The sequence below is a fragment of the Tachyglossus aculeatus genome, chromosome 18 (genome assembly GCF_015852505.1).
Source record: "Tachyglossus aculeatus isolate mTacAcu1 chromosome 18, mTacAcu1.pri, whole genome shotgun sequence".
Taxonomy (NCBI): domain Eukaryota; kingdom Metazoa; phylum Chordata; class Mammalia; order Monotremata; family Tachyglossidae; genus Tachyglossus; species Tachyglossus aculeatus.
This window is the reverse complement of record NC_052083.1, coordinates 27119142-27144343: the sequence shown is the minus strand read 5'-3', so window position 1 is coordinate 27144343 and position 25202 is coordinate 27119142. Positions and strand designations below refer to the sequence as shown.

The 25202-nt window shown below is 39.9% G+C and overlaps 1 protein-coding gene across 1 annotated transcript in view; it reads left to right on the top strand.

Annotated features, from left to right (window-relative positions):
* CFAP47 (cilia and flagella associated protein 47) overlaps positions 1-25202 on the top strand; it is a 271714-nt gene that overhangs the window by 169461 nt on the left and 77051 nt on the right. Inside the window, exons 50-56 of the mRNA XM_038760124.1 lie at positions 5458-5595; positions 11879-11982; positions 15843-16018; positions 19134-19241; positions 20115-20220; positions 21914-22018; positions 24161-24317. Coding sequence (XP_038616052.1) covers positions 5458-5595; positions 11879-11982; positions 15843-16018; positions 19134-19241; positions 20115-20220; positions 21914-22018; positions 24161-24317 — 894 coding nt within the window. The remainder of the gene's footprint in view (positions 1-5457; positions 5596-11878; positions 11983-15842; positions 16019-19133; positions 19242-20114; positions 20221-21913; positions 22019-24160; positions 24318-25202) is intronic.

Genomic DNA, 25202 nt, shown 5'->3' with positions numbered 1-25202 from the left:
CACTCTGCGCACAGTAAGCGCTCAATAAGTAGCATAGATTGAAACCTTGTGATTCTAAGGGTAAGGGAGTCTGTCATCCATGAGAAGCAGCGTGACTCAGTGGAAAGAGCATGGGCTTTGGAATCAGAGGTCATGGGTTCAAATCCCAGCTCTGCCAATTGTCAGCTGTGTGACTTTGGGCAAGTCACTCAACTTCTCTGTGCCTGTTACCTCATTTGTAAAATGGGGATTAAGGCTGTGAGCCCCCCGTGGGACAATCTGATCACCTTGTAACCTCCCCAGTGCTTAGAACAGTGCTTTGCACATAGTGAGTGCTTAATAAATGCCATTGTTTATTATTATTATTATTTTATTATGCTCATTTTTGTCCAACAACGATGTTTACAGGGCACTGACCATGTGCAAAGTACTGTATCAAGCATTTGGGAAAGTACATTATAATAGAGTTGGTAGATGCATTTTCACCCTAAGCTAGTAGAAGCTTGGCATCAAAAGAACTAATACTTAATGTCTAATTAAAAGTATAAAATGATACACTCTTTCCCAAGATATTTATTGTGAATGGCCAACTTAGAAATGACAAATTCAGTGCAGACTTTGATTCCTAGCATAGGTGATGAAAAGTGCTTCCCTCCAGATAAACTTTCAGTGTGTTATGCAGATCGTCACTGTCTTTTGCATTTTATTTTCCTTTTTTTTTGAGAATCTACTATCGTATACACAAAACTGGCCCGTTAAATTCCATTTCTTAGGCTTTTCAGCATGTTATTTTACCATTATTGTGTTAAAAGGGAGTAGATTCAAAAGTTGAGCCTCTCAACTTCCTTTAATATATCCCCTTGGCAGCATTCAAAGATAGGACTAATATCACATACTCCAATTGATTTCCATCATCCATTTTCTTAATGTAAGAGACAATAAGGGTGATAGCTTTTAGACTTGGAAAGAGTAATTCCATCTCAGTGTTCTTAAATAATAAACCCATTCCACTTTGATTTTTTACAGTGCAATTTTCCAATATTACTTTCTAAAATATTAAATTATTTCTGAACTGCAAGGGAAGACTTGCATTTCTTCTCTTTGAAATGAAATTTTTTGTGAGGTAATTTTGCTCTTTCATCTTTTATATAAACATAGTTATTTTCTAACTACTAGAAAGGCATATTTTACTTTCACTATTCAAAAAATTGCAGAATAGCACAGTGGAAAGAGCACTGGCCTGGAAGTCAAAGGATCTGGGTTCTAATCCCAGCTCTACCAATTGTTTGCCGTGTGACCTTGGACGAGTCACTTCATTTCTCTGTGCCTCAGTTGCCTCAACTGAAAAAGTGGGAATTCTCCCTTCTAATTAAACTGTGAGCTCTAGCAAAAGAGTGACTTATTTTACTGGTGACCTTTCCTTTAGACTTTAAAAACACATCAGTTTCACTTTAGAAGCAGAACAGAGAACTACTCTTTGGAGTTTTTCAAAGGAAAGCCTCATTTTACCACACTGGAGCAACTCCATATTTACTACTCCTAACTTGTAGGTCTCCCTGAACTTTCTTCAGACAAGTTCACATTGAAGATTTGTGTTAAGGTCATTCATTATACTATGTCTCACAGAACAATTACACTCAATACAAATGCGTCCAGTGTATTTAAGCCCCTCTCAAGTGTTCTAAAACTCTTCAGATTAGGGGTGATTCATTTCACCACAAAACAACCTTTTCTTGGGTTCAGTTGTATTCAGCTTGAATTTTGGAATTCTATGAGCCCTTTACAGGATTTATTTTTCCTCAGAAGGAAACTATAAGGTGCAGCGCTCCCACTTAGATTTGTATTGTATTTTGTTTTAAAGGAAATCATTTGATCTTGGGGACTCTAAAAGGTGTTGCTTTAAAACACAACAAAAGATTCAGCATGGTCTTTTTCAAAACATAAATGCAAATCAGATATATTATCTCTGTAGGAGAATGTTCATTGAAAACAAAATAAATTTGAAACAGTGCGTTATCTAATATAAAGTGATCATCATCATAAAGGATTAGGATGTAAACATTGCCAAAGCATTCCAACTAAGACACCTTTCTCAATAATTGTCATAACAAAAGCTTCGGTGTTGAAATATAATTATATCCACAGCTCTCTTCACCCATTTCCTTAAGATGAACAGGTTCTTCAGTCACCCCACTTGGTTCAAAATATTTTCACCTGAAATATTCATGTAGGGCTCTTGAGAGGTAGATTGGATTGTTTTGTAAATCAGCACATAATCTTTTCCTTACCAGACATAAACGTAATGGGGAAAAGAGATGGAAGTCTAATTAAATCTCCTGAAAAAGACTGCATGTTCTATCAGTTGGAGTGAGCTTAAATTGAAAAAATTGAAATAGGGCCGGGTACTTCCACGTCACATTAATGTGCATTTCAGATCCATTCCAGCTCTTTTTTGAAAGTTAACGACTGTATGTTTCCGTTGGATTGGAAATATGGCTTGTTAGTCTGTGATGGTCACTGCATTTTTTTGTTGTCATATCCAATGATGAAGCTACTAATGGTAAATTTACTCTTTGGAAGTACTGGCTGAAACCAAAAACTGGATGTGTGACCCAAATTCCTGTCGCATGATCTGTTGCTCTATATTAGAAGATGAAAGTGATGGAGCAACGATATCAATTAATTGTATTTCTTGAGCACTTACAGTGTGTGTGTAAAGCATTCATTCAATCGTATTTCTTGAGCGCTTACTGTGTGCAGAGCACTGTACTAAGCACTTAGCACTGTACTAATTGTACTAAACGTTTTGGAGAATACTGTATGATAGCGTTGATAGGCACAATCTCTGCCCTCAAAGAGCTTATGTTGGTCAATGGTTCTCATCGCCATCACTTGAGAGAAGGTTGGCCTATCTTACCTTAAAAATGCTCAGTAGTAAATTTCTTTGAACCCTTTCCAATCAGTTTCTGTGTATCCTCTGAACAGAAGAATGCTGCTGTGCCCTGATTTGTTTCTTATGCAATTCTTGGGGAGCTGGTCACGTCCACTGGGCAAATCACTGTGGTGTCCCATGCTGTGGGGACATCATCTCTGGGTGCCCTCTTCAGTAGCACATACACACTATACACTTAGCTGCTTCGCATACTGGAGCGGGAGCAGTTCAATTTGAGATGCTCAGTACTAACTGTGAGTGTCCATGGTGGTTGCACGCATTCTTGATTTCTGCTTGCTCGTTGCCCAGATCAATAAATATTCATAAAAACTGGAATAGAATTGATGGAAGAACTAATATTTAGTCTAAAACATGAATGCAGGCTCTTAACATGGTTTTTTTTATGGTATTTGTTCAGCACTTGCTATGTGCCAGGCACTCTACTAAGAGCTGGGGTAGGCCCGTTGTGGGCCGGGATTGTCTATTTGTTGCTGAATCACACTTTCCAAGCACTTAGTACAGTGCTGTGCACAGAGTATGCGCTCAGTACATTTGATTGAATGAATAAATGAATAATTAGGTTGGACGCAGTCCCTGTCCCACAGTGGATCGGTTTTCTACAGATGAGGTAATTGAGGCATGGAGAAGCCATGTGACTTGTCCAAGGTCACACAGCAGACAAGTGGCAGAGGTGGGAGTAGAACCCATGTCCTTCTGACTCCCAGGCCCGTGCTCTAACCACTAGGCCACAGTTCTTCCTACAGGATAAAATTAGACATTAAGCTAAGTGCACAGTTTTCAGAGTTTTGGTTTTTCATGGCATTTTTCAAGAGCTTACTACGTGCCAGGCACTGTACAGGAGTAGAAGCGAGCCAGCGGATAGGTAAGGCAGAGGGCCGTGAACCCAATGGTAATGAGTTTCTGTGAGATGAGGAGGGAGGTGAGACTGTTAAAAAATGGAGAAATGTGTTTCGGGTGACATTTGCAAGAAGATGAGTTGTGCAGAAGCATGGAATAATGAACTTAAATCAGGAGAGGTAGGAGGAAGGGGGATCCGTGAGAAGGCAGATGCAGTAATCTAACCCTGAAGATCACTTCAGAAAGAACTAATAAAAGAGGTTCTTTGGTTCAGCTCATAGCCTTCATAACATGGAAACCTTCCTTTATATCTAAATGAGCAAGCACTTACTCTGTTCCTGCTTACTTGTTTTGATGTCTGTCCCCCCCAGTTCTAGACTGTGAGCCTGCTGTGGGCAGGGATTGTCTCTATTTGTTGCTGAACTGTACTTTCCAAGTTGCTTAGTTCAGTGCTGTGCACACAGTAAGTTTTCAATAAATACGACAATAAATGAATGCCAGGCACTGTACTAGGTGCTAGGGTAGATAGACGCTAATCAGGGTGGACACAGTTCATGTCCTACGTGGGGTTTGCAGGCTTAACCTCCATTTTATAGATGAGGGAACTGAGGCACTGAGAACTGACATGACTTGTCCAAGGTCACACAGCAAATTAGAACCCAGGTCTTCTGATTCTGAGGCCTGTATTCTTTCCACTAGGCCATGTTGCTTCTCAACAGGACATTCACTGAAGAGGAAAGAAAACTGTACTTCCATACTAGTAGATTTTACCAATAATCAATTTTACATTTTAGCAATTCAAGCACTAACAATTATTCATTCTGGTCAAACTGGAACATGTTTCTTCCTCTTACCATTTCCTTATCAACAGGCAGGCAAGAACATACACTCATATTTTTTTTTAATGGTATTTGTTAAGCACGGACAATGTGCCAGGCACTATACTAAGCGCTGGGGTAGAGACAAGCTAATCAGTTTGTACATAATGCCTGTCCCGCATGGGGCTCACAGTCTTAATCCCCATTTTACAGATGAGGTAACTGAGGCCCAGTGAAGTGATGTGCCTAAGGTCATAGAGCAGACAAGATGTGGAGCCAGGATTAGAACCTTCTGGCTTCCAGGCCCATGCTCTATCCATTAGGCCACACTGCTTCTCTATGCTGATATGAATGTTGTTACTTAAATCCAGGCTCTGCGTTTTAAAAAGATTTCAATGACTTCCAGTGGTCTTTAGAGTCATCTTTCCATTCAAATGGTGTCCCCCTCAATTCAGATTGAGTTGCCATGGTATAAATTCCCACTGGAGTAAATGAATCAATCATATTTATTGATCACTTACCCTATACAGATCACTGTACTAAGCGCTTGGGAAGAGCACAATATAACAATGAAACAGACACATTCCAAGAGCTAATTCATTTTCAGGGCTTGCCTCTTCTACTTGTTTTACGTGAGTTGATAAAAGAATTATCCTTTTGCTTGAATAATTTTCTTTCCCTCGTTTGTACTTCGCCAAGAAATGTTTTTCACCCCTGTCAATTTTAATTGGATAACGGACATCTGGAATTCAGGTTTTGCCTCTTATTTATTCGTTTATAGCCAAAGTCACAATGACACATGAGCCTGGCCGTCCATCTTCTAAAACGGATGCTCCTGTGAATCTAACATCTGGTACTTATTTGTTCTAGGTGCCATTTCATTTGTTGTTGAAGACAGAAAACAACAGCAGTCACCATATAACAGCTCACCGGAGGAGACAGATGGTGAACAGGAGCTTCAGAATTTGTCAGCAGAGACGTTACAAACTGTTGATTCAGCAAACAATGGTATGTTTATTAGTATGGATCATTTCATTATCGGTCTGCGTGAAACTCGGCCATTACTCATTTTTAAGTGAAATGCACATTTTACGTGTCATATCATGTGCCTGTGAATCATGAGTAACTAAATCCTTGCCGTTTAGATTTCTATTTTATTTCCTTTTACTCTTTAATCAATCATATTTATTGAGTGCGTACTGTGTAGAGAAAAAGCGTGGCTCACTAGAAAGAGCATAGGCATGGGAGTCAGAGGTCATGGGTTCAAATTCCGGCTCTGCCGCTTGTCAGCTGTGTGACTTTGGGCAAATCACTTAACTTCTCTGGGCCTCAGTTACCTCATCTGTAAAATGGGGATTAAGACTGTGAGCCCCACCTGGGACAACCTGATCACCTTGTATCCTTCCCAGCACTTAGAACAGTGCTTTGCACATAGTAAGCACTTAACAAATGCCATCATTATTATAGAGCACTGTACTAAGCACTTTGGAGATACAAAATAATAATATAACCGACACATTCCCTGTCCATAGTGAGCTGACAGTCTGGATGGGAGACAGGCATTAATATAATAGTAATGATAATTATCATGGTATTTGTTAAGCTCTTACTATGTGTCAAACACTGTTCTAAGCACTGGGGTGGATACAAGCTAATCAGATTGGATGCCATCCTTGTCCCACAGTCACAGTCTTCATCCCCATTTTACTGATGAGGTAACTGAGACAAAGAGAATGACTTGCCCAAGGTCAAACAGCAGGCAGGTGGCGGAGTTGGGATTAGAACCCAGGTCCTCTGACTCCCAGGCCCGTGCTCTTTCCACTAGGCCATGCTGCTTCTAAAGATTTTTAAATAAATAAATCGCTACTCTTCAAAGTTTACTTTTGGAGTGTTGAATTTTTCCACCATTTCTGTCATTTGGTTTGTAATGCTTCCTAACCAAAGGCAAACTTCAACTCCATAAGCTAAAGAAGAAAGTATTTATAAATAAAGTTTGCCATTCTCTTTAAAAATCTAGTTGGCGGTTGTAATTGAATTATTAAAAGAATACAATGCAAAATAATTCACCAAAGCAAATGGCCTTGGTATGTTTTGCTGAGAAGCTTCTTAGGAATATGAGGCAATGATAAGATAAATAATAGATTTTCCCATCTGCCAGCTTTATTTTTCCCTTCTTCTTTGGTAAAATGTGAGTAAGTATTATTTTATCTGACTATTTATCAACACCCCATTTCTGATCTGCAGTGATTTTGTGACTAGGGTGATCTAATGGAAAGAGCCCAGGCCTGGGAGACAGAGGACCTGGTTTTTACTCCTGGCTCTGTCATTTGCCTGCTTTGTGATTGTGGGCAAATCACTTAACTATCATTCAGTCGAATTTACTAAGTGCTTACTGTGGGCAGAGCACTGTACTGTTTGGGAAAGAACAATACAACAATAAACAGCAACAGTCTCTGCCAACAAGAAGCTCACAGTCTGTCTAGAGGACTTCTCCTTGCCTCCATTTCCTCATCTGTAAAATGGGGATTCAAGACTTGTCCTCCCTCCAACTTAAATTGTGAGCCCCATGGAGGACAAAGACTGAATCTGATGTGACTATCTTGTAACTATCTTGTATCCCGAAGCTACTGAGCGGCTGGATCCCAGCCTGCCTTTTGGAAGGAGCGGTGTACTTCCAAACCCTCCTTGTGGGTCTGGCAGGGGAATTGCGGGAAAGAAAAGCAAGAAACTGCATGCCTCAGGAAGTGAAGGGAGTGGTTATTGACATTTCCCAGAAGGCATTGAGGTTGGCCATCAGGAAAACAGTGTTTGGCACATAGTAAGCACTTAAAAAATCCCGCTATCATCATACTGTGATCAAATGTTGTCCAGCTATTCTGGGCTCAAGTCCTAGCCAACCACTTGCAACTTTTTGCTTCAGATCTCTATTTTGGGTGGCAAAAACCATGAATGATGAGAATTAAAGCATTAATAACTCTGAGACACATCGTTATACTCTATTATCTCCACCTATCCGTAATGTATTTTCATGCCTGTGTCCCTCTGTAGAATGTAAACTCTTTGTGGTCAGGGATTGTGTCTACCAATTCTACTGTATTGTACTTCTCCAAGTGCTTAGTATAGTACTCTGCACACAGTGAGCACTCAGTAAGCACGATTGATTGATAATTTTCCTCTCCATAAGTGAAATTGGGGGGATAGGTTTCCTAAAAAGATTAATACTTTATCATGGGCAGGGCATATGTTTATTGTTATCTTGTACTCTCCCAAGCGCTTAGTACAGTGCTCTGCACACAGTCAGCGGACAATAAATATGATTGAATGAAGAAATGAATGCTACGTATTTGCTAAACACCTGGATTCCAGGTTTATGGATGAAGGACTTGAGGGGAGTAGACTTATTTTCAGTTCTATACATGCGAGGTTTCCCCAAATCTGGATATGCTTGAAACTCCCAACTCTTTCTTGATTCTTTGAGAGGGTCTAAGTTCAACTGCAGTTCAAAACTGTGCATCTGTAAATGAAGGTGGCAGAATTCTCCTAACAAAGATATTATCTAATTTCTGGCCCTGGAGATCTGGAATGTGAAGGGAATCAGAGTGAACACAGTCTTTTATGCTGATTGGCCTGATGTTGCCAATTCCATTTGCGTGCAAGCTGTTGATTCTAAATACTTCCCATTTGCTACCACTGTTGGTTTTCTGACAAACTGCCCACTTCATGCATACTTATGCTCATTATGGCATTCTGTTTTAATCCTGCGAAGGCAGAATCGAAGGAAGGCAACTAGTCGTGACTTGGAAAATGATTTCCCGAAGCTGCTAGGTGGCTGGGTCATAAGCCATTCTTTTGGAAAATGCGGTGTGCTTTTGAAGTCTCCATGTGGGTCTGGCAGGGGGATTGCAGGGAAGGAATGGAAGAAACTACACAGCTCAGGAAGTAGAGGGAGAGGCTATAGACATTTCCCAGAAGCCACTGATGTCTGCTGTGTGAACTTGGGCAAGTAACTTCCCCTCTCTGGGTCTCTGGTCCCTCATCTGAAAAATGGGGATTGAGACTGTGAGCCCCACGTGGGACAACCTGATCACCTTGTATCCCACCCCCCAGTGCTTAGAACATTGCTTTGCACATAGTAAGCACTTAACAAATGCCATTATTATTATTATTGACAATGACCTAATCCTTCATCAACTGGTCATGCTACATAAGTGCTTACCTTGTGCAGAACACTGAGCTAAGCATGCAGTAGGTCCAAACTAAACAATCTCCCTTCTGGTGTTTCCTGCCTGCATATTAAATTCCATATGTTTTGCCCTCTGTTGTGTGAAGAAATATTTCCTTTTGTTGGATCTGAGCATTCTGTAGTCATCTATAAAAAAAACATTATCAGACAGTCCGTTAGCATTTATAGAGTTCTCTATGAGTGTGCAGCATTGGTTGAGTACTTTAGAGATTATGGTGTAAAACACGTATTCCCAACCCTCCAGGAACTCACATTTTAAATGGGGAGACAGACAAAGGTTGGCTTGGGACCCTTTTGCCAAATAATTCCAAATATTTTCACACCTATCATGATTTTATGCCCCCACTGAAAAATAGGAAAGTGAACAGGAATTCTCCTTCTTTATTGACATACAAAAAAGTTGTTATTTGCAGAGGCTAAATGCAGATTTAGCTGCAGCAAAATACAGGTTCAAGGATAAATATGATGATGAATGCACCCTTATAAATGTTTCCATGTCCTAGAAAACATTCATATGATAAAGAACCATAGACGAAGAAATCTGGGTGCCATAGTGTAATTAGCATGACGTGCACTCTGAAAAAGCAATTAGCAGTTTCCGTAATTTTGATGGCTAGCTTGCGTATTTAAAGATTTATGATTCTGTTTTCTTGTTCCTGGCACAGGAGTGACGGTAAAGTCTTGGTATTTTGTGCTTCAATGAGGTTTTGATATTTCATTTATGTACCCCCAAAATCCATTGTGAGAATTAAGGCCATGCAACAGAAGCCTGCTACCACTAACAAAGGGAATATCTCCGATGGATTAAGAAATGGGAAATTATCAAAGGAATTATGTGAAAAAAGAAGCATTCGTATCAGGGATACGTTTTCCTTGCCATCTATTTTCAGGAAATTGTGAGATTTGTAGGAAAGGTGGAAGGGTACAATAATAGGTTTGCTGACAGGCTAAATTTACTTCAGCAGTTATTATAATGCTTATATTTATATAACGCCATCCAAACATAAGCATTCTAATTCAACCTCACAGATATACGAATGCCAGAGGGCCAGAAGATAAATTCTGGTAGATCAGTAATGTAGAGCATTGGCTTTATTTGTCTTTTCTCTAAGGGCTACAGATTTCATAACCTTTTTGAATAGTGGGGTGCTTTTTTTTTTAAAAAAAAAGGTGACCAGTAAAGTGTTGAATCCAACTCCATCCCTGAGAAGCTACGTCAAGCCAGGTCCTGAGATTCAAGGCTGCTCGATGATGTTGGTTGGCTCAGAGTTAGGAGAATTTCCCAGGAGACTAAAAATGAACCCTATCCCCAGCACACAAGCCATTATTGTGTTGTCAATCGTGATGGTGAAGAAAAAGTTAAATATGACTGAGCCTTCTACGTAGCACTGCTTTATTGAGTTGGGGATGAGGAGAGAGTTTACTTTTCATTCATTCAATCATATTTATTGAGGGCTTCCTGTGTGTAAAACACTGTTCTAAGCACTTAGCACTAACAGTGATGTGACAGTCATGCCCTTAGGGAGCAGATTTAGGGTCTTGATAAAATTTTCAGAGCCACCAAAACCATTTAGTACTTGCCAGACCGAGGTATACTATTGGTATCTTATCCTCTTTTAAGATCTACAAACACAGCAGCCTTTATTGTTACAGCCTACCCATCCCTGGTTTGTGAAATGTGGCCAGATCTAATCCATTGTCTAGGGAATATTGTGGTTCTGTGATTCTGGACTTGGGAACATAAAATAGAAGTTAAAGATACGGTCTCTGCCCTCAACAAGCTTTCAATTTAAAGGGGGAGACAATGGATCCAAATTGCAAACAGAAACAGAAGTGTGAGGGTAGATGTAAAATGATGTAAAAGGTTGTCCATTGTACGAATAATTGTGGTATTTGTTAAGGGCTTACTATGTAACAAGTGCTGTACAAAGTGCTGGAGAAGATAGATAAGGTCCCATGGGACTCAAAATTGAAGAAAGAGGGGGAACAGGTATTTAATCCCCATTTTACAGGTGAGGAAATGAGGCACAGAGAAGGTAAGCGATTTGCCCTAGGTTACACAGCAGAAAAGTAGTGGACCTGGGATTAGAACCCATATCCACTGACTTCCAGGTCTGTGCTCTTCCCACAAGGCTACCCTGCTTCCCAAATGCATTAATGCTGGAAATAAACCAATATGTATGGTATTTATTGAGCTATTACTGTGTGCAGAGTATTCATTCATTGTCATATTTAGTGAGTGTGTACTTCTACGGTCAGAGCCAAGATGAATAATGCAAAGTTCCTTGGATATATAAGTGACAAGGTGCTGTTAGATGTCTACACTTGCTTTCTCTGAACACGGGGAACACTGTGGAAATGCCACAAGATTTCAAAGCTGCCCTCTTCAAAAAGAAAAAAAAAAGGGCTTGGGTGTTCAGGAAATCTTATTCATCTCACCATTTGGCAAGATCCTAGCAGAAACTAAGTCCTCTGAAGCTTGTCAGTAGAGAATTTCATTAAATCAAGCGGGCCTAGAACCAATGTGGCTTCAGATGACAACAGATCAGGAGAGTCATGCCTTTTGCTGCATTTCAAGAGTAAGAAAAGAACAGGAAACAACATCAAAGTATGTTCCAGGCGTTTGCAAACCTTTTGAAAGCATTCGACAACTTTTGCAGACTTGAACTCGGGCAACTACTAAAAGAGTTTTGCTGCCTCGGAGTAGTTATCAAAATTCTACAATTACTCCATGGTAATGTGACTGGTTGCATGAGAATTAAGGAGGCCTGGAATCGGCTATAGATCAGGTCTAGTCTGATTCAATATATTCTGCCCTTTTTCTTTTTTCTTTACTCCTTTTCCTCCACTGCCTTTGTCTCCCCCCCTTTTTTTTCCTGTGGGAAAACGCTTAAGGAGACATGGATTACTTCAGGAAATATAAACCACACAAATTTTTTCTGGGACTCTTTTTTATTGTATGATGAAGGTGCTCAGAAAATGCTCCCTTCCAAACTTTGGAGATAATGAATATAGTTTAAAGGGTTGTTTGGTTTTTTTTTCTTCCAGAAAAGGAAGCGAATGTTTCACATTTCCAAGTCTGGTTTTCACTGGAGATTAACAGTGCAGCTTCACCACCAGAAAAAACACTTGAAGTAAAATGTGCCGCTCTGGTAAGATACATACTTAAGATACTTGTACTATGTGCAAGTAAATCTTAATTTCACTTTAAACAGTTTCTGAGAATGTGATCTTGCCCATTATTTTTATGGTTAAATATTATTATGGTAGTTGTTAATTCCATTTGGCTGCACCCAAGATCTAAGTAGTTTTTTAATGGTATTTGTTAAGCGCTTACTGTGTGTCAAACACCGTTCTAAGTGCTGTGATAGATACAAGCTAGTCAGGTTGGAGCCAACACACAGACCATGGTAACAAGGTGATTGATGAGCAAACTTACCCCAGGTTACAATCACCCCATGATACAAGCACACAGGGGAGGTGCAACCTGAATGATGTTGATGGACTACCCCAAGTTTTTGTCAGATCAGCCCACAGGTCAGTAAAATCCTTTCTTAACTGGCTGAAAATGAGCAATTAACAATGAATCGATTTTGATGTTCTCCCTGGACACATTTTTTGTCAAGTTTTGGGAAGCAGCGTGGCTTAGTGGGAAAAGTGTGGGCCTAGGAGTCAGAAGACCTGAGTTCTAATTCTGACTCCATCTCATTTATTTGCTGGGTGACACTTCAAGTCACTTCACTTCTCTGTACCTCAGTTCCCTCATCTGAAAAATGGAGATTCAATACCTGTGAACCCCAAATTGGTCTAATTATCTACATAGTGACAAAATGTTAGCAAGCAACTTCCGCAATGAACTACCTTGGAAAAAAAGTTTTACTGAAATTATTCTTTGGTGTGACTTAACCTGATTGGGACTCTTGTTACTGATAAGTCTGTGTCCAATTTAATTCTCAGCCCCATCGGGTAAAACACTTTTGTGGTTCTGGCAACAGTTGCTGTTTTCATAATGCCCAAAATGGTTAGATTGTTTTCCCAAAATAGTCCCCACCAACTTCTGACATAGAGGATTAGAAAAAAATTCAGTTCAGATACCAGGCTCTCGATAAAACTGAATTTAGGGTGTAAAAGTGATTTCTAGAGTTATTTAAGTCTTCTCACAGGCTTGAAATAGGACCTAACCCAGAAGCAGACAGATGGTAGTGAGATTTATTTGTGAAAGCCCCTTTCAATCTTCAAAAATGCCCTGACTGAAGGCATTCCATTCTGATTTGTTTTTTTCTAGCATGTTCAACATGTAAGATCTTCAGTTTGCCTTGAAACGAACTTAGAAGAAATTTATGAGGAGGATTCATTTAATAGAAGGCATTTGCTTGGTTTACTAAAGTATCTGCTTCCTCCCACCTGGCCTTTTTTAAGAGGAATTTTGTAGTTATAATAATAATAATGATGATGGTACTTGTTAAGCACTTACTATGTGCCACACACTGTTCTAAGCACTGGGGGAGATACACGGTAATTAGGTTGTCCCATGTAGGGCTCACAGTCTTAATCCCCATTTTCCAGATGAAGTAACTGAGGCACAGAGAAGTGAAGTGACTTGCCCAAAGTCACACAGCTGGCAAGTGGCAGATCTGGGATTAGAACCTACAACCTCTGACTCCCAAGCCTGAGCGCTTTCCGTTAAACCACGCTGCTATTTTCAAGTTTTCAAAAAACATTGAGAATTCTTCTCTTAATATTTGCAACATCCATTAGGGAACTATCAATCCAAATACTTGGAAGCTTTGAATTAGTAATTGGCCTTCTCCACTAACCACAGTTGTTTATTTTGTATCAACAGCATTTTAGGAGACAGTGCTAACTATTGAAAACTCTTAACCCTACCACTGAGCCTAATTTTACGAAAGATACATGAAGCTGGAGTAATAATTGAGCAGTTATCTGTAAATTAGAAAGCTTCATTTTCTTTGAGAATTCCTTTGTGATTTTTTTAAATAAATGCTCTATTCGTGGCATTCTACAATGTTAGATGACTGGAAATGTGAAAATTGCAAACTTCCACTGACCTTTAAAGTGATTCTGTAAAAGAAAATAATGGGTAGGACATATTTCACTGGACCAGTGCCTGTCCTGAACAATTATTACTTTGTGATCATCTATAATATTATTCTTTGGCCACTATATCATTTTTCTTTTTACACCCAGAAGAGAGTGAGGGAATTTGCATTTAAAATTCATAGAATAATTCTTAATATTTCAGGGTATGCTGCATTTCTTATTGTTGATATTTAATAATTATTGCAACTTGTCTAAATGAAATACACTGAAATTGTTCAGAAGTGCCTGTTCCTCGATTCAAACTTGCTCTAGGATTTCAAACCAACACAATATACAGGAGAGATTCACATTCACATGTTAAACTTATATGTGAAGTTTTCTTTAGTTTAAAGGTAATAATGGATTTACTTCCAATCACCAGGAATTAGAGATTCCAAAGTACCCTAAATAGGCGTAATAGGTGTTGTGTTGTGTTTTGTTTTTTTTAAACCTCAGCTTCACTGACACGCTCCTTTCCTGATTCTCCTCCTATCTCTCTGGCCACTCAGTCTCTTCTGTTGGCTCCTCTTCTGCTTCTCACCCTCTAACTGTGGGGGTCCTTCAAGGTTCGGTCCTGGGTCCCCTTCTATTCTCCATCTACACTCATTCCCTTGGAGAACTCATTCTCTCCCATGTCTTCAACTACCACCTCCAGGTGGATGATTCCCAAATCTCCATCTCCAGCTCTGATCTCCCTCTCTCTGCAGTCTTGCATTTCCTCCTGCTTTCAAGACATCACTACTTGGATGTCCCACCGACACCTCAAACTTAACATGTCCAAAACAGAATTCCTTATCTTCCAGCCCAAACCCTGTCCTCCCCCAGGCTTTCACTGTAGATGGCATCAGTATCCTTCCTGTCTCATAAGCCCATAACCTTGGTGTTACCCTTGACTCATTACTCTCATTCAACCCACAAAATCAATCTGACACTACATCCATGATGTTGCTAAAATCCACCCTGTCCTGTCCGTCCAAACTGCTATCACATTAATCCAAGCATTTATCCAATCCAATCAGTCCCCCAGACTGAGCCCCCCTTTTCCTCTTTTCTTCCCCCCCATCACCCTTCCTCCCTATGCTCTACCCCCCTTCCCTACCCCACAGCACTTGTGTATATTTGTACATATTATTCTACTTATTTTATGAATTATGTGTTTATATCTATAGTTTTATCTATTTTGACGCTATTGATGCCTGTCTACTTGTTTTGTTGTCTGTCTCTCCTTTCTAGATTGTGATCCCATTGTTGGGTAGGGATTGTCTCTATCTGTTGCCAAATTGTACTTTCCAAGCGCTTAGTACAGTGCTCTGCACAGAGTAAACACTCAATAAGTACGAGAGAATGAATGAATAATGTATCAGCCGCTTTGCTGACCTCCCTGCTGCCTGCTACTATTTCACATTGAGGTCAACTGAGATCATGCCAAGTTGAACTGTAGTTATTTGAGGGTTAAGTAACTCAGTGCAGAACACAGCATTTGTAGATGGTGATAATGGTGGTATTCAGTCTACAGTCCCCCTCTAGACTGTAAGCTTGTTGTGGGCTGGGAATATGTCTGTTTATTGTTATAGTGTACTCTCCCGAGTGCTTAGTGTAAGGTGCTCTGCACATAGTAAGCGCTCAAATCCAATTGAATGAAGGAATTCGTTGGACTGGGTAAGCCCAATGCACAAAGTGCACATGGGCTATTTATAGTGCCTCCTTGGGAAAACCAGAACCTCATTACAGTGTGAGAATACTTGAAGGAATGCCGATATTAAACAGCAACCACAATGACGTGGAATAGTACTAAAGCCAAGTACTGTAACGGCATAGGTGTATTGTAACAGTTTGATTTCAATTCATTCTGGGAAAATCATCGGAAACTGTAGAAACTGAAACTTATTCGCCATTTATTCTGTGATTCTAGGATACCATCGGCATTGAAATTCCCATCACTAATCCAACAGATGAAGTTCTTCATTTTCATGTGCTATTAATGGACATTGCCCTCAATGGAGCCACCAAATTAATTATAAAGCCAAAAGAAACAGTTGCCTATGTAGCAGAATATTCCCCAGCTATGGCAGGCTGTTCAGATGGAAGGTAGGATTTGGTCCTTTGCAAGCACAGTTTTAAGAATGTTTTTGCATCTTCATGTTGACCTTTTTTACATGCATTATTCAATAGTTAAATTACAGATAATATTTTATGGTTATGAAGGATTTTAGTGTTACCTTGTGTTAGTGTAAGACATTTCATCTTTTTAAACACAGTCTTGAACTTTTAATGGACTGTTTCCAGTGGGTAATTTTGTCGTGCCATGAAGAATATGACTCAAAGCTTCAGAACAAAAAGGGAATAGAACTAAAATTACTTCAGTAAGAACAGATGGAGAATCCTTCAGACCAAGTTATGGAAATCCATTAACTTTCAAAATTTACCACTACATGCATTCATTGTTGTATCCACCAACATATGACCTAGAATGGATTTAATAAGCCTATATTTACACCCAGTTCAGGGTCGTATTTATTCCATTGTGTGACAGGGGCCATTACTAAATCCCACCTGGTTATCCTTTCCCAGTAATAATAATAACTGTGGTATTTGTCAAGCACTTACTATGTACCAGATACTGTACTAAGTGCTGGGTTAGATATGATGTAATCAAGTTGGACGCAGTCCATGTCCCACATGAGGCTCACAGGCTTATTCCCCATTTTGGGGTAACTGAGGTCCAGAGAAGGGAAGTGACTTGCCATAGGTGTTACAGTGGACAAATGGCAAGACCAGAACTAGTACCCAGATTCTTCTGCTTCCCAGGCCTGTGTTCTATCCACTAGGCAACCCTTACACTTTAATTCTACTCATGGTAGTCTTTTACATGTTACTGTGAAAACATGAGTTGTAAAATATGACTTTATTATCTTTGAACAGTGAAAATAAGAATGCACTTTCTGAACTGACTGCCTTATTGAAGCTTTTCTTTTGCTGTGTTTTCCACATGATGGAAAACATTCATTCTAGTAGACAAGCTATAGAGCCATTGTTCAAGACATACACATCAGAAGAATGGCTTTTTGTTATGGAGAAGTTCATTTTTACCATTGTTTACCCAATGTGCTTTTAATCATGCTTCAAATGTTTTAACATGTTTTATTTAATCTGATGACAAAGTGATTGAATTTTCTCTGTGAGAAAAATGACCAAATGCATTTATAGGAAGTGTAGAATGTGTTATGATGTCCTGTCACCAAAGCACATATGGTAGCATTCACCTAGCAGCAAATAATTTGCTGGACTTTATTGGACTGGATATTTTTGGTATATGGACGAGCACTAGGGAAGTAAACTCAGTATTTGGTACAAAATATATTTCTCGAGCTTCATAAAAGCTTTAGATTGCCTTTTTAGATTTGAAGGCTTAATGCTGTTTCATTATTTATTAACAATATTATTAACATTAAGAGTGGATGATTAATAATGTAACATTATTATTAATTATTGTTACTGTACTCTCCCAAGTGTTTTAATAGCATGCTCTGTATACAGTAAGTGCTCAATTTATACGACTGACTAAACATTTAATAGGAAATGGTATACCTTGCTCTTTGAGAGGAAAAGAAACAAAAATACTTCCTTTTCATAAGGCAAACTTACATTTTCAGATGACCATATGCTATTGTTTCATACTAGCATTCAAAATGACTACATTTCTGAAATTGTTTCCAGAGCAGAAGGACATATTTTGAAGGATTTTAAAAATGGACTAAAATTTCATGACAAGTTCAAAATAACAAATTTTAAGGTGCTAAAGATTCTAGTAATGTTGAGAAATGAAGTATTTGAAGGTATTTTTCATACATTTCTGTTCCTAATAATGTTTAGTTTGTTGAGCTCTTACTATGTGTCAAGCACTGCTCTAAGAGCTTGGGTAATCAATCAATCAATCGTATTGAGTGCTTACTGTGTGCACAGCACTGTACTAAGCGCTTGGGAAGTACAAGTCGGCAACACATAGAGACATTCCCTACCCAACAGCGGGCTCACAGTCTAGAAGGGGGAGACAGAGAACAAAACCAAACATACTAACAAAATAAAATAAATAGAATAGATATGTACAAGTAAGGTAGAGTAATAAATATGTACAAACATATATACAGGTGCTGGGGGGAAGGGAAGGAGGTAAGATGGGGGGATGGAGAGGGGGGTGGGGGGGGGAGAGGAAGGAGGGGGCTCAGTCTGGGAAGGCCTCCTGGAGGAGGTGAGCTCTCAGTAGAGCCTTGAATGGAGGAAGAGAGCTAGCTTGGCAGATGGGCAGAGGGAGGGCATTCCAGGCCCGGGGGATGACGTGGGCTGGGGGTCAATGGCGGGAGAGGCGAGAACGAGGCACGGTGAGGAGATTAGCAGCAGAGGAGCAGAGGGTGTGGGCTGGGTTGGATCCCGGAGGAGTTGGGCCGCGATGGACACGGGACGCCTTTCGCCATTAGAAACGCCTCCGGTCGCACGGCTCCTGATCAGCGTGTCCGCCACGTGGCTGAGGCTCAGCTCCACCATCTCCGATTCTACCTTCCTGCAGAAGGGGGAGCCAGTGCCGATGGCCAGCTGCGCTGCGTACGTCTGGGTCTCCCGGACGGGGAGGTAGCCCAGAAAAGTATCCTCCTCCAACAGCGGTGGAGAGGACACTGAAGTCAGTCCAGCCCCACACTGAAGACCTGCAGCAGCTAGACTGTCCGGCCAGGACACCGCACTGCAGTGTTTACACCGCCTGGCCGGGATGCCACTCTGGGGTGTCTACGCTGCCTGGCCAGGATGCCTCCCTGCAGTGGACACTGCCCGGCCAGGGAGTCACACGGCAGTGCCTACACCGCACAGATGGCACACACGCTGCGGCACCTAGACTGCCTGCCCGGGAAAACACCCAGTAGCCATGCGGGTCCCCACCTGCAGGGCATAGGAGATGCAATCCTGAAACTGGTCGGGGTGCGGCCGGTGGCCGTTCACACACACGTCTCCCACCAGTGTCCCCTGCTGCCTCAGGAAGATACAAGTTCATCAGGTTGAACATAGTTTCTGTCCCATTTGGGGCTCACGGCTTAAGTAAGTGGGAGAGGCGTAGAATACAACATCTAATTTTTTTTTTCACATGTTTTGTAAATCTGCAGAGCAGTGTGGTAGATAAAACCTGGCCTCACTTTAAATTGTTCTATTCCTGCAGTATCATTTTCCAGTCTGATGTAGTTGGAGAATTCTGGTATGCACTGAAACTGACCGCAAAGAAGCCAACCCCAATGAAAATGCAAGAGTTACAATGTGATCTTGGAAAGTAAGTAGGGTGACATACCTAATAGCTTCAAATTCTGCTAAGACATCGCACAACTTTAACTTATAATAGAAGTCCTCCTGGGAGGATGAGTGAAGCCAGAGAGTTGGCCTTATCAATTTGCTGTTAAAATAACTTCTCCAAACCCCCAGATTCAGGTTTACTTCATACTTAAATTTCTTAGTGGATAAGTAATTGTTGAAGTGGTAAAGAAGGTTTTCCAACCCATGCTAATCAATTTGGACACAGTCTCAATCTCAATTTTACCAATGAAGTAACAGGCACAGAGAATTTAAGTGACTTGCCCGAGGACACACAGCAGAGAGATACAAGCTCATGGTGGGCAGGGAATGTGTCTGTTTATTGTTATATTGTATCCTCCCAAGCGCTTAGTACAGTGCTCAATAAATATGATCAAATGAAAGTGTCGTAGCCGAGATTAGAACCCCAGGCCCATGCTCTGTCCACAGTCCCAGTTGTGACTTGTTTCCACTAGACCACAGTTTATTGATTTAGATCCTGGTAACTTTGTTAGATTTGTGAACAGTAAGTATATAATACTGGATAGATGTATTGCGCTTTACTTTTTGCCATTCAATCTTTGGGTTGAATTTGATCATTTGAAAAATAACATGCCAGAATTGGTTCTAAAACAGAATCTACAACAGAATCACAGACCGAATGGTGGAATGTGAAATTTCACATGTCAAATGTGAAATCTGAAGTTAAATAGAAGCTTATTTAATGCAATAAAGTATTACTGCATGTAAACTCAATTTTTCTTTGGGGGAAACTGGTAAGTGTCCTGGGTTTCTTGAACAATAAAAGAGGTAGTTAGTCACTTACAGGTCCTTAACTAAGTTTTATTTCTTACAGGTGGGTTGTTCAGATGATTCCCTTGGTTAATCGTACACATGAAACCCTAGAATTGGAATTTGTCAATAGTAATCCTGGGAACTTTTTAGTAGAAATCGATCAGAAGGTAAGTTTGTTCAGAAAATAAATGTCCTTCCTTTGATAAGCACTAAAGGTCCTAATGCCTAGCACAATCCTAGACAGTCTGCTGTCCACTGAGAAATAATGGCATTCATTCATTCCATTGTAGTTATTGAGTGCTTACTGTGTGCAAAGCACTGTACTAAGTGCTTAAAGTAAAAATAATGATTTTTGATGTTGTGGGAGGTGGTGATGATGATGGGAAAAATCGTTTTACCTTTGTAATAAAATGGTATGTTGGGATATGTTGTAACCATTTAACCATTTAAAGGTTTACTAATCAAAGTGAACCCTTCTTTAGACATTTTTACATTTCCAGTTGATCTATAAATAGCACTGTATTTATTCGAGTGCTTAGTGCTCGGCCTATAGTAAGCACTCAATACCATTGATTGTTATAGACATCAACCTTGCATTACTGGGTCAGTATGCTGTTTCCAACAGTAGCAATGAGATGCTTGGAAGAACCCATGATAGTTGGCCTCAACTGACACACTCATTCCTAAAAAATCACCAATGGCTCCTCTCTTCCATCAAGCCAAAACTCTCCACAGTTTACTTCAAGGCTCACCACCTACTCTTCCATTCTATCATATAGGTTCTCCTGAGCCAAATCCCCTTGGCTTAGGACACCTCCCCCTTCAATCAGTGGTATTTATTGAGCATTTACTATGGACTGAGCACTGATCTAGGTACCTGGGAGAGAATACAGTCGAGTTGCTAGCCACATATATTACCGATTTACAAGGAGTCTTGAGGAGGAAGAGGGACATGAAAATGAATTATAGATAAGGAAACTAGCACAGTATTGGGCTACATGTATAGATGTTGGATTGGGATGCCTTTATTGAGCACTTACTATGTGCAGAGCCCTGGAAAAGTACAATGACAATAAATAGTCACATGTCTGTTTATTGTACTGTAGTATTGCACTTGCCCAGGCACTTAGTACAGTGCTCTGCACACAGTAAAGTGCTCAATAAACTCGACTGAATGACTCCCAGCCCTCAAAAAGCATAAAGAAATAGAACAGATATTGTACATGTGTACAAATTTAATGGTAATCACTGTGTCTTTTGAAAGCTGTCTTCAGATTTTTTTTCTCCTACAGCTAGGACTTTGGAATGTTTTCACCTTAAATTCATTGATTTTTTTTTTCACCCTCCCTTGGTTTGACTGACAAAATGCAACTAAACTGATATTCTAAGCCACCTCATCACCGAGTAGCTTGTTAATCTAAAATTGTGCTTAGGGGATAAGCCTTTAAGAGTTTGAGGTTGCTCATCTATGCTGAATGGTGAGAAATTAATGTAGGATAATAATAATAATTATGGATTTGTTAAGTGCTTACTATGTGGCAAGCACTATTCTAACCACTGGGGTAGATAAAAATAATATTCTTTTCATCAGGGTTTTGAGATCTTTACAAAACTCAGCTAGGCTTCCTTTCCAGAGCAGTTAGTACCATGGTATTGTTAGTGTCTCAGGAAGAAACATGCTGTGACTAAATACTGTTTACTGCAGTATGCTTTATCTGCCTTAGCAGTCCAGGCATGCTGAGGGTGGGACACATTAATCACATAAACATCAAAATGTCGATAGAGGCACACACAAAAAAATCCCAGCTCAAACAAAAGGATTGATTTTTTTTTTCCTCTTTTGCTTTCTTGTCTGCACAGCTGATTGTGCCTCCTCGTTCTACAACAGAAGTCCCTGTTCGTTTTTGCCCTTCAGCTCTGGGCAGAGCTAATCACCAAACTTCAGTCATCTTCAAATGTCCGCAAGTATGATACCGTCTATTTTATACCCTGAGTGCTGTATGCCCTTCTCATACATATTTTCTTGACAACTCTTTGGCTTTCCACATGAATCTGGATATTGGTTTTATGTTCCTAATTGGAGGCCCAGAATTTAGGAAAGTAAAAGTAGTCCTTCCACTTTGCTAATGATATTTTGATACCTTCAGGACAAAAGAGAACAAATATGATGTCTACCTTGATGTCGGTTTGTGTATCAACCATTAACAAGTGGAAAGTTTCCAGAGTTTTGTCTAGAGCTCTGCTTTAATCAATAACATCCTTTCATTCATTTTGTCTAGATTGTTCAACCTTTTCAATGTATTGCTTTAACCTTTGTGGTTTTCTATTGCTCTTTTCATCTCTCTCGACTTGACTTTCCAAATGTATGCCAGATCATTCTAAGGCAGTAATTGTGTGGAAATTTTTAGAAAAGAAATAGAGCAGATATTGTACATGTGTACAAATTTAATGGTAATCAGTGTGTCTTTTGAAAGCTGTCTTCAGATTTTTTTTCTCCTACATCTAGGACTTTGGAATAAATTTTCACCTTAAAGTCATTGATTTTTTTTCCCCTCCCTTGGTTTGACTGACAAAATGCAACTAAACTGATAGTCTAAGCTACCTCATCACCGAGTAGCTTGTTAATCTAAAATTAGTGCTTAGGGGATAAGCCTTTAAGAGTTTGAGGTTGCTCATTTATGCTGAATGGTGAGAAATTAATGTAGAATAGTAATAATAATTATGGATTTGTTAAGTGCTTACTATGTGGCAAGCACTATTCTAACTGCTGGGGTAGATAAAAGTTAATTTTGATGTCCCTATCCCACATGGGGCTCACAGTCTAAGTACAAGGGAGTAGGATTTAATCCCCATTTTGCAGATGAGATAACTGAGGCCCCAAATGAAATGGCTTGCCCAAAGTCACACAGCAGACAAGTAGCAGAGCTGGGATTAGAATGAGGATGGTATTTATTAGGTGCTAAGTAGATGCCAGCACTGTTCTATGAACTCTAACTCCCAGGCCCATGTTCTTTATGAGGCCATACTACTTCCCACATTCGATACCAGATAATGTAGGGTATATAATGTGGGGTCTATAATATGGGATATAGGGTATAACATACTGGTTGTTTCTTTTATTAGAGCAACATAAATACTGTGAGATGACAGTGCTTGGCACATAGTAAGCACTTAAACAAATGCCATTATTATTATGAGGCTATTTGAACAGAGGTCTGGAAATAGGAAGCAAAGCCTGAGCAAATGAGCCATGACTGGGATTTTTATTTGCTTTGGTGTGGCCTAGATCCTATCCCAAGCAGTAGCTATTCTTCGCCTGATTTTTCTTTGACTATCTTGGCACTCTTTTACCTAAATATCACAGTAGCAGAAATGAAAGCATAATAGTGAAGATTGATGTGACTTTTGTAAACAAAGCACGGGGCTGGAATCATTTCTATCTGTGTCTGGAGGATGTAGTTCTGACTCTCAGGCAGTTTAGATGACTCCTGTGTTGTGTTCAATGGGCAAATGACAGTTAATTCAACCTCTAGTTTATCTTACCTTTCAGAAAGAGTCCATTTGGATCTTTAGAGATTTCAGCTTTTTTTCTGAAAGAGAAAGTCCAAGACTGAGACAGAGACACTGATTTTCTCTCACCGTGTGACTTGTTTATGTAACAGTTTGCCATTTTATTTGCTTGCTGTACCCAGTTTAATGCCAACAAGGTATTTTTAAGGAATGCTGGGACATCTGTTTTAGAGAGCCGCCTGCCAGATGTGAGTTTTATAATGCTACAGCACTTAGTAGTTGATCAGTCTTATTAAATGGAAAAGTATAAAAGAATCCCCAAATCCCAAACCAAATTAGGGGAATAAGAAATATTTTGACTCTTAAGGAAACACAACTATTCTCTCCCAGCTTTGGTAAGGAAAGTCAGAAAACAGAGTTCAACAGAATTTATAGTGAGTAGGATGTTTTACGGGAACAAGAAAACTAGATCATGAACATCAAGATATGTAAAAATCTTTAAGCTACAAAAGCAGGCTACAGATGTTGTAAATCACTTGAAGTAGGTCCCCAAACAGTTCATTTCCAAAAATGTGAAACATCTACTTTCTTCTCCAGTTTAAAGAATGGATATTTTACCTGTCTGGAGTCGGCCTAATTCCCCAGCCCATGGAACCAGCAAGCATAAGCTCATGCATTGGTCGACATTCTTCTGTCATCATTTCGTTCAGAAATCCCACCCTAGAAAATGTTCTCGTCGACGTGCTGTTGACAGGTAATTCTCTCTGTTACAGGAAAGACACCAATGTAAGGATATGTAATTTCAAATGGTTTTCAAAGATGTATATTTATCAGTCAGGGGTATATGAGCACTTAATGTATGTGCAGAGCACTGAAGTGCTTAGGAAGTACAAATACGATAATTGGTAGAAGTGATTCCTGCCTCAAGGAATTTACATTCTAGACCAGGAGGCAGACATTCAAAAAAAATTTACAGATACAGTCGTTTTTACCAAATGAGAAGTCAGAAAGTCATGAGTTCTAATCCCGACTCTGCCGCTTGTTTGCTGTGTGACCTTGGGCAAGTTACTTTGCTTCTCAGGGCCTCAGTTACCTCATCTGGAAAATGGAGATTGAGACTGTGAAACCCACATGGGAGAGGGACTGTGTCCAACTCAATTTACCTGTATCCACCCCAGTGCTTAGTACGGTGTCTGGCACATGGTAAGCACTTAACGAATACCATCATCAGTATTTTACTGCATTTCCTTGTATTATACTCTGTGGACACACCAGGCAAAATGTTATTAGTGAATAGAAAATAAAGTGTGTAATTTAGGACAAATTCAGAAAGTAATTTTTTCATTCACCACTGACTACCTACTGCTGCATTTCTGGGTTGGGGAGGGGAGCATTTAAGATACCCCTTCTTTAGAGTATGTTTTTATTACATATTAGGGTTTAGATGCACAACACCATACTGCTTCAGACCAAAAATCTCCCACCAATTATGTCCCAAATTATTTTTCTTCCACAGTAGCACTGTGTCTGCTAGAAAGAGCATGGCCCTGGGAGTAAGAGGACCTACGTTCTAATCGCTCTTCTGCCACTTGTCTGCTGTGTGACCTTGGTCAAACCACTTCACTTTTCTGTGCCTCAG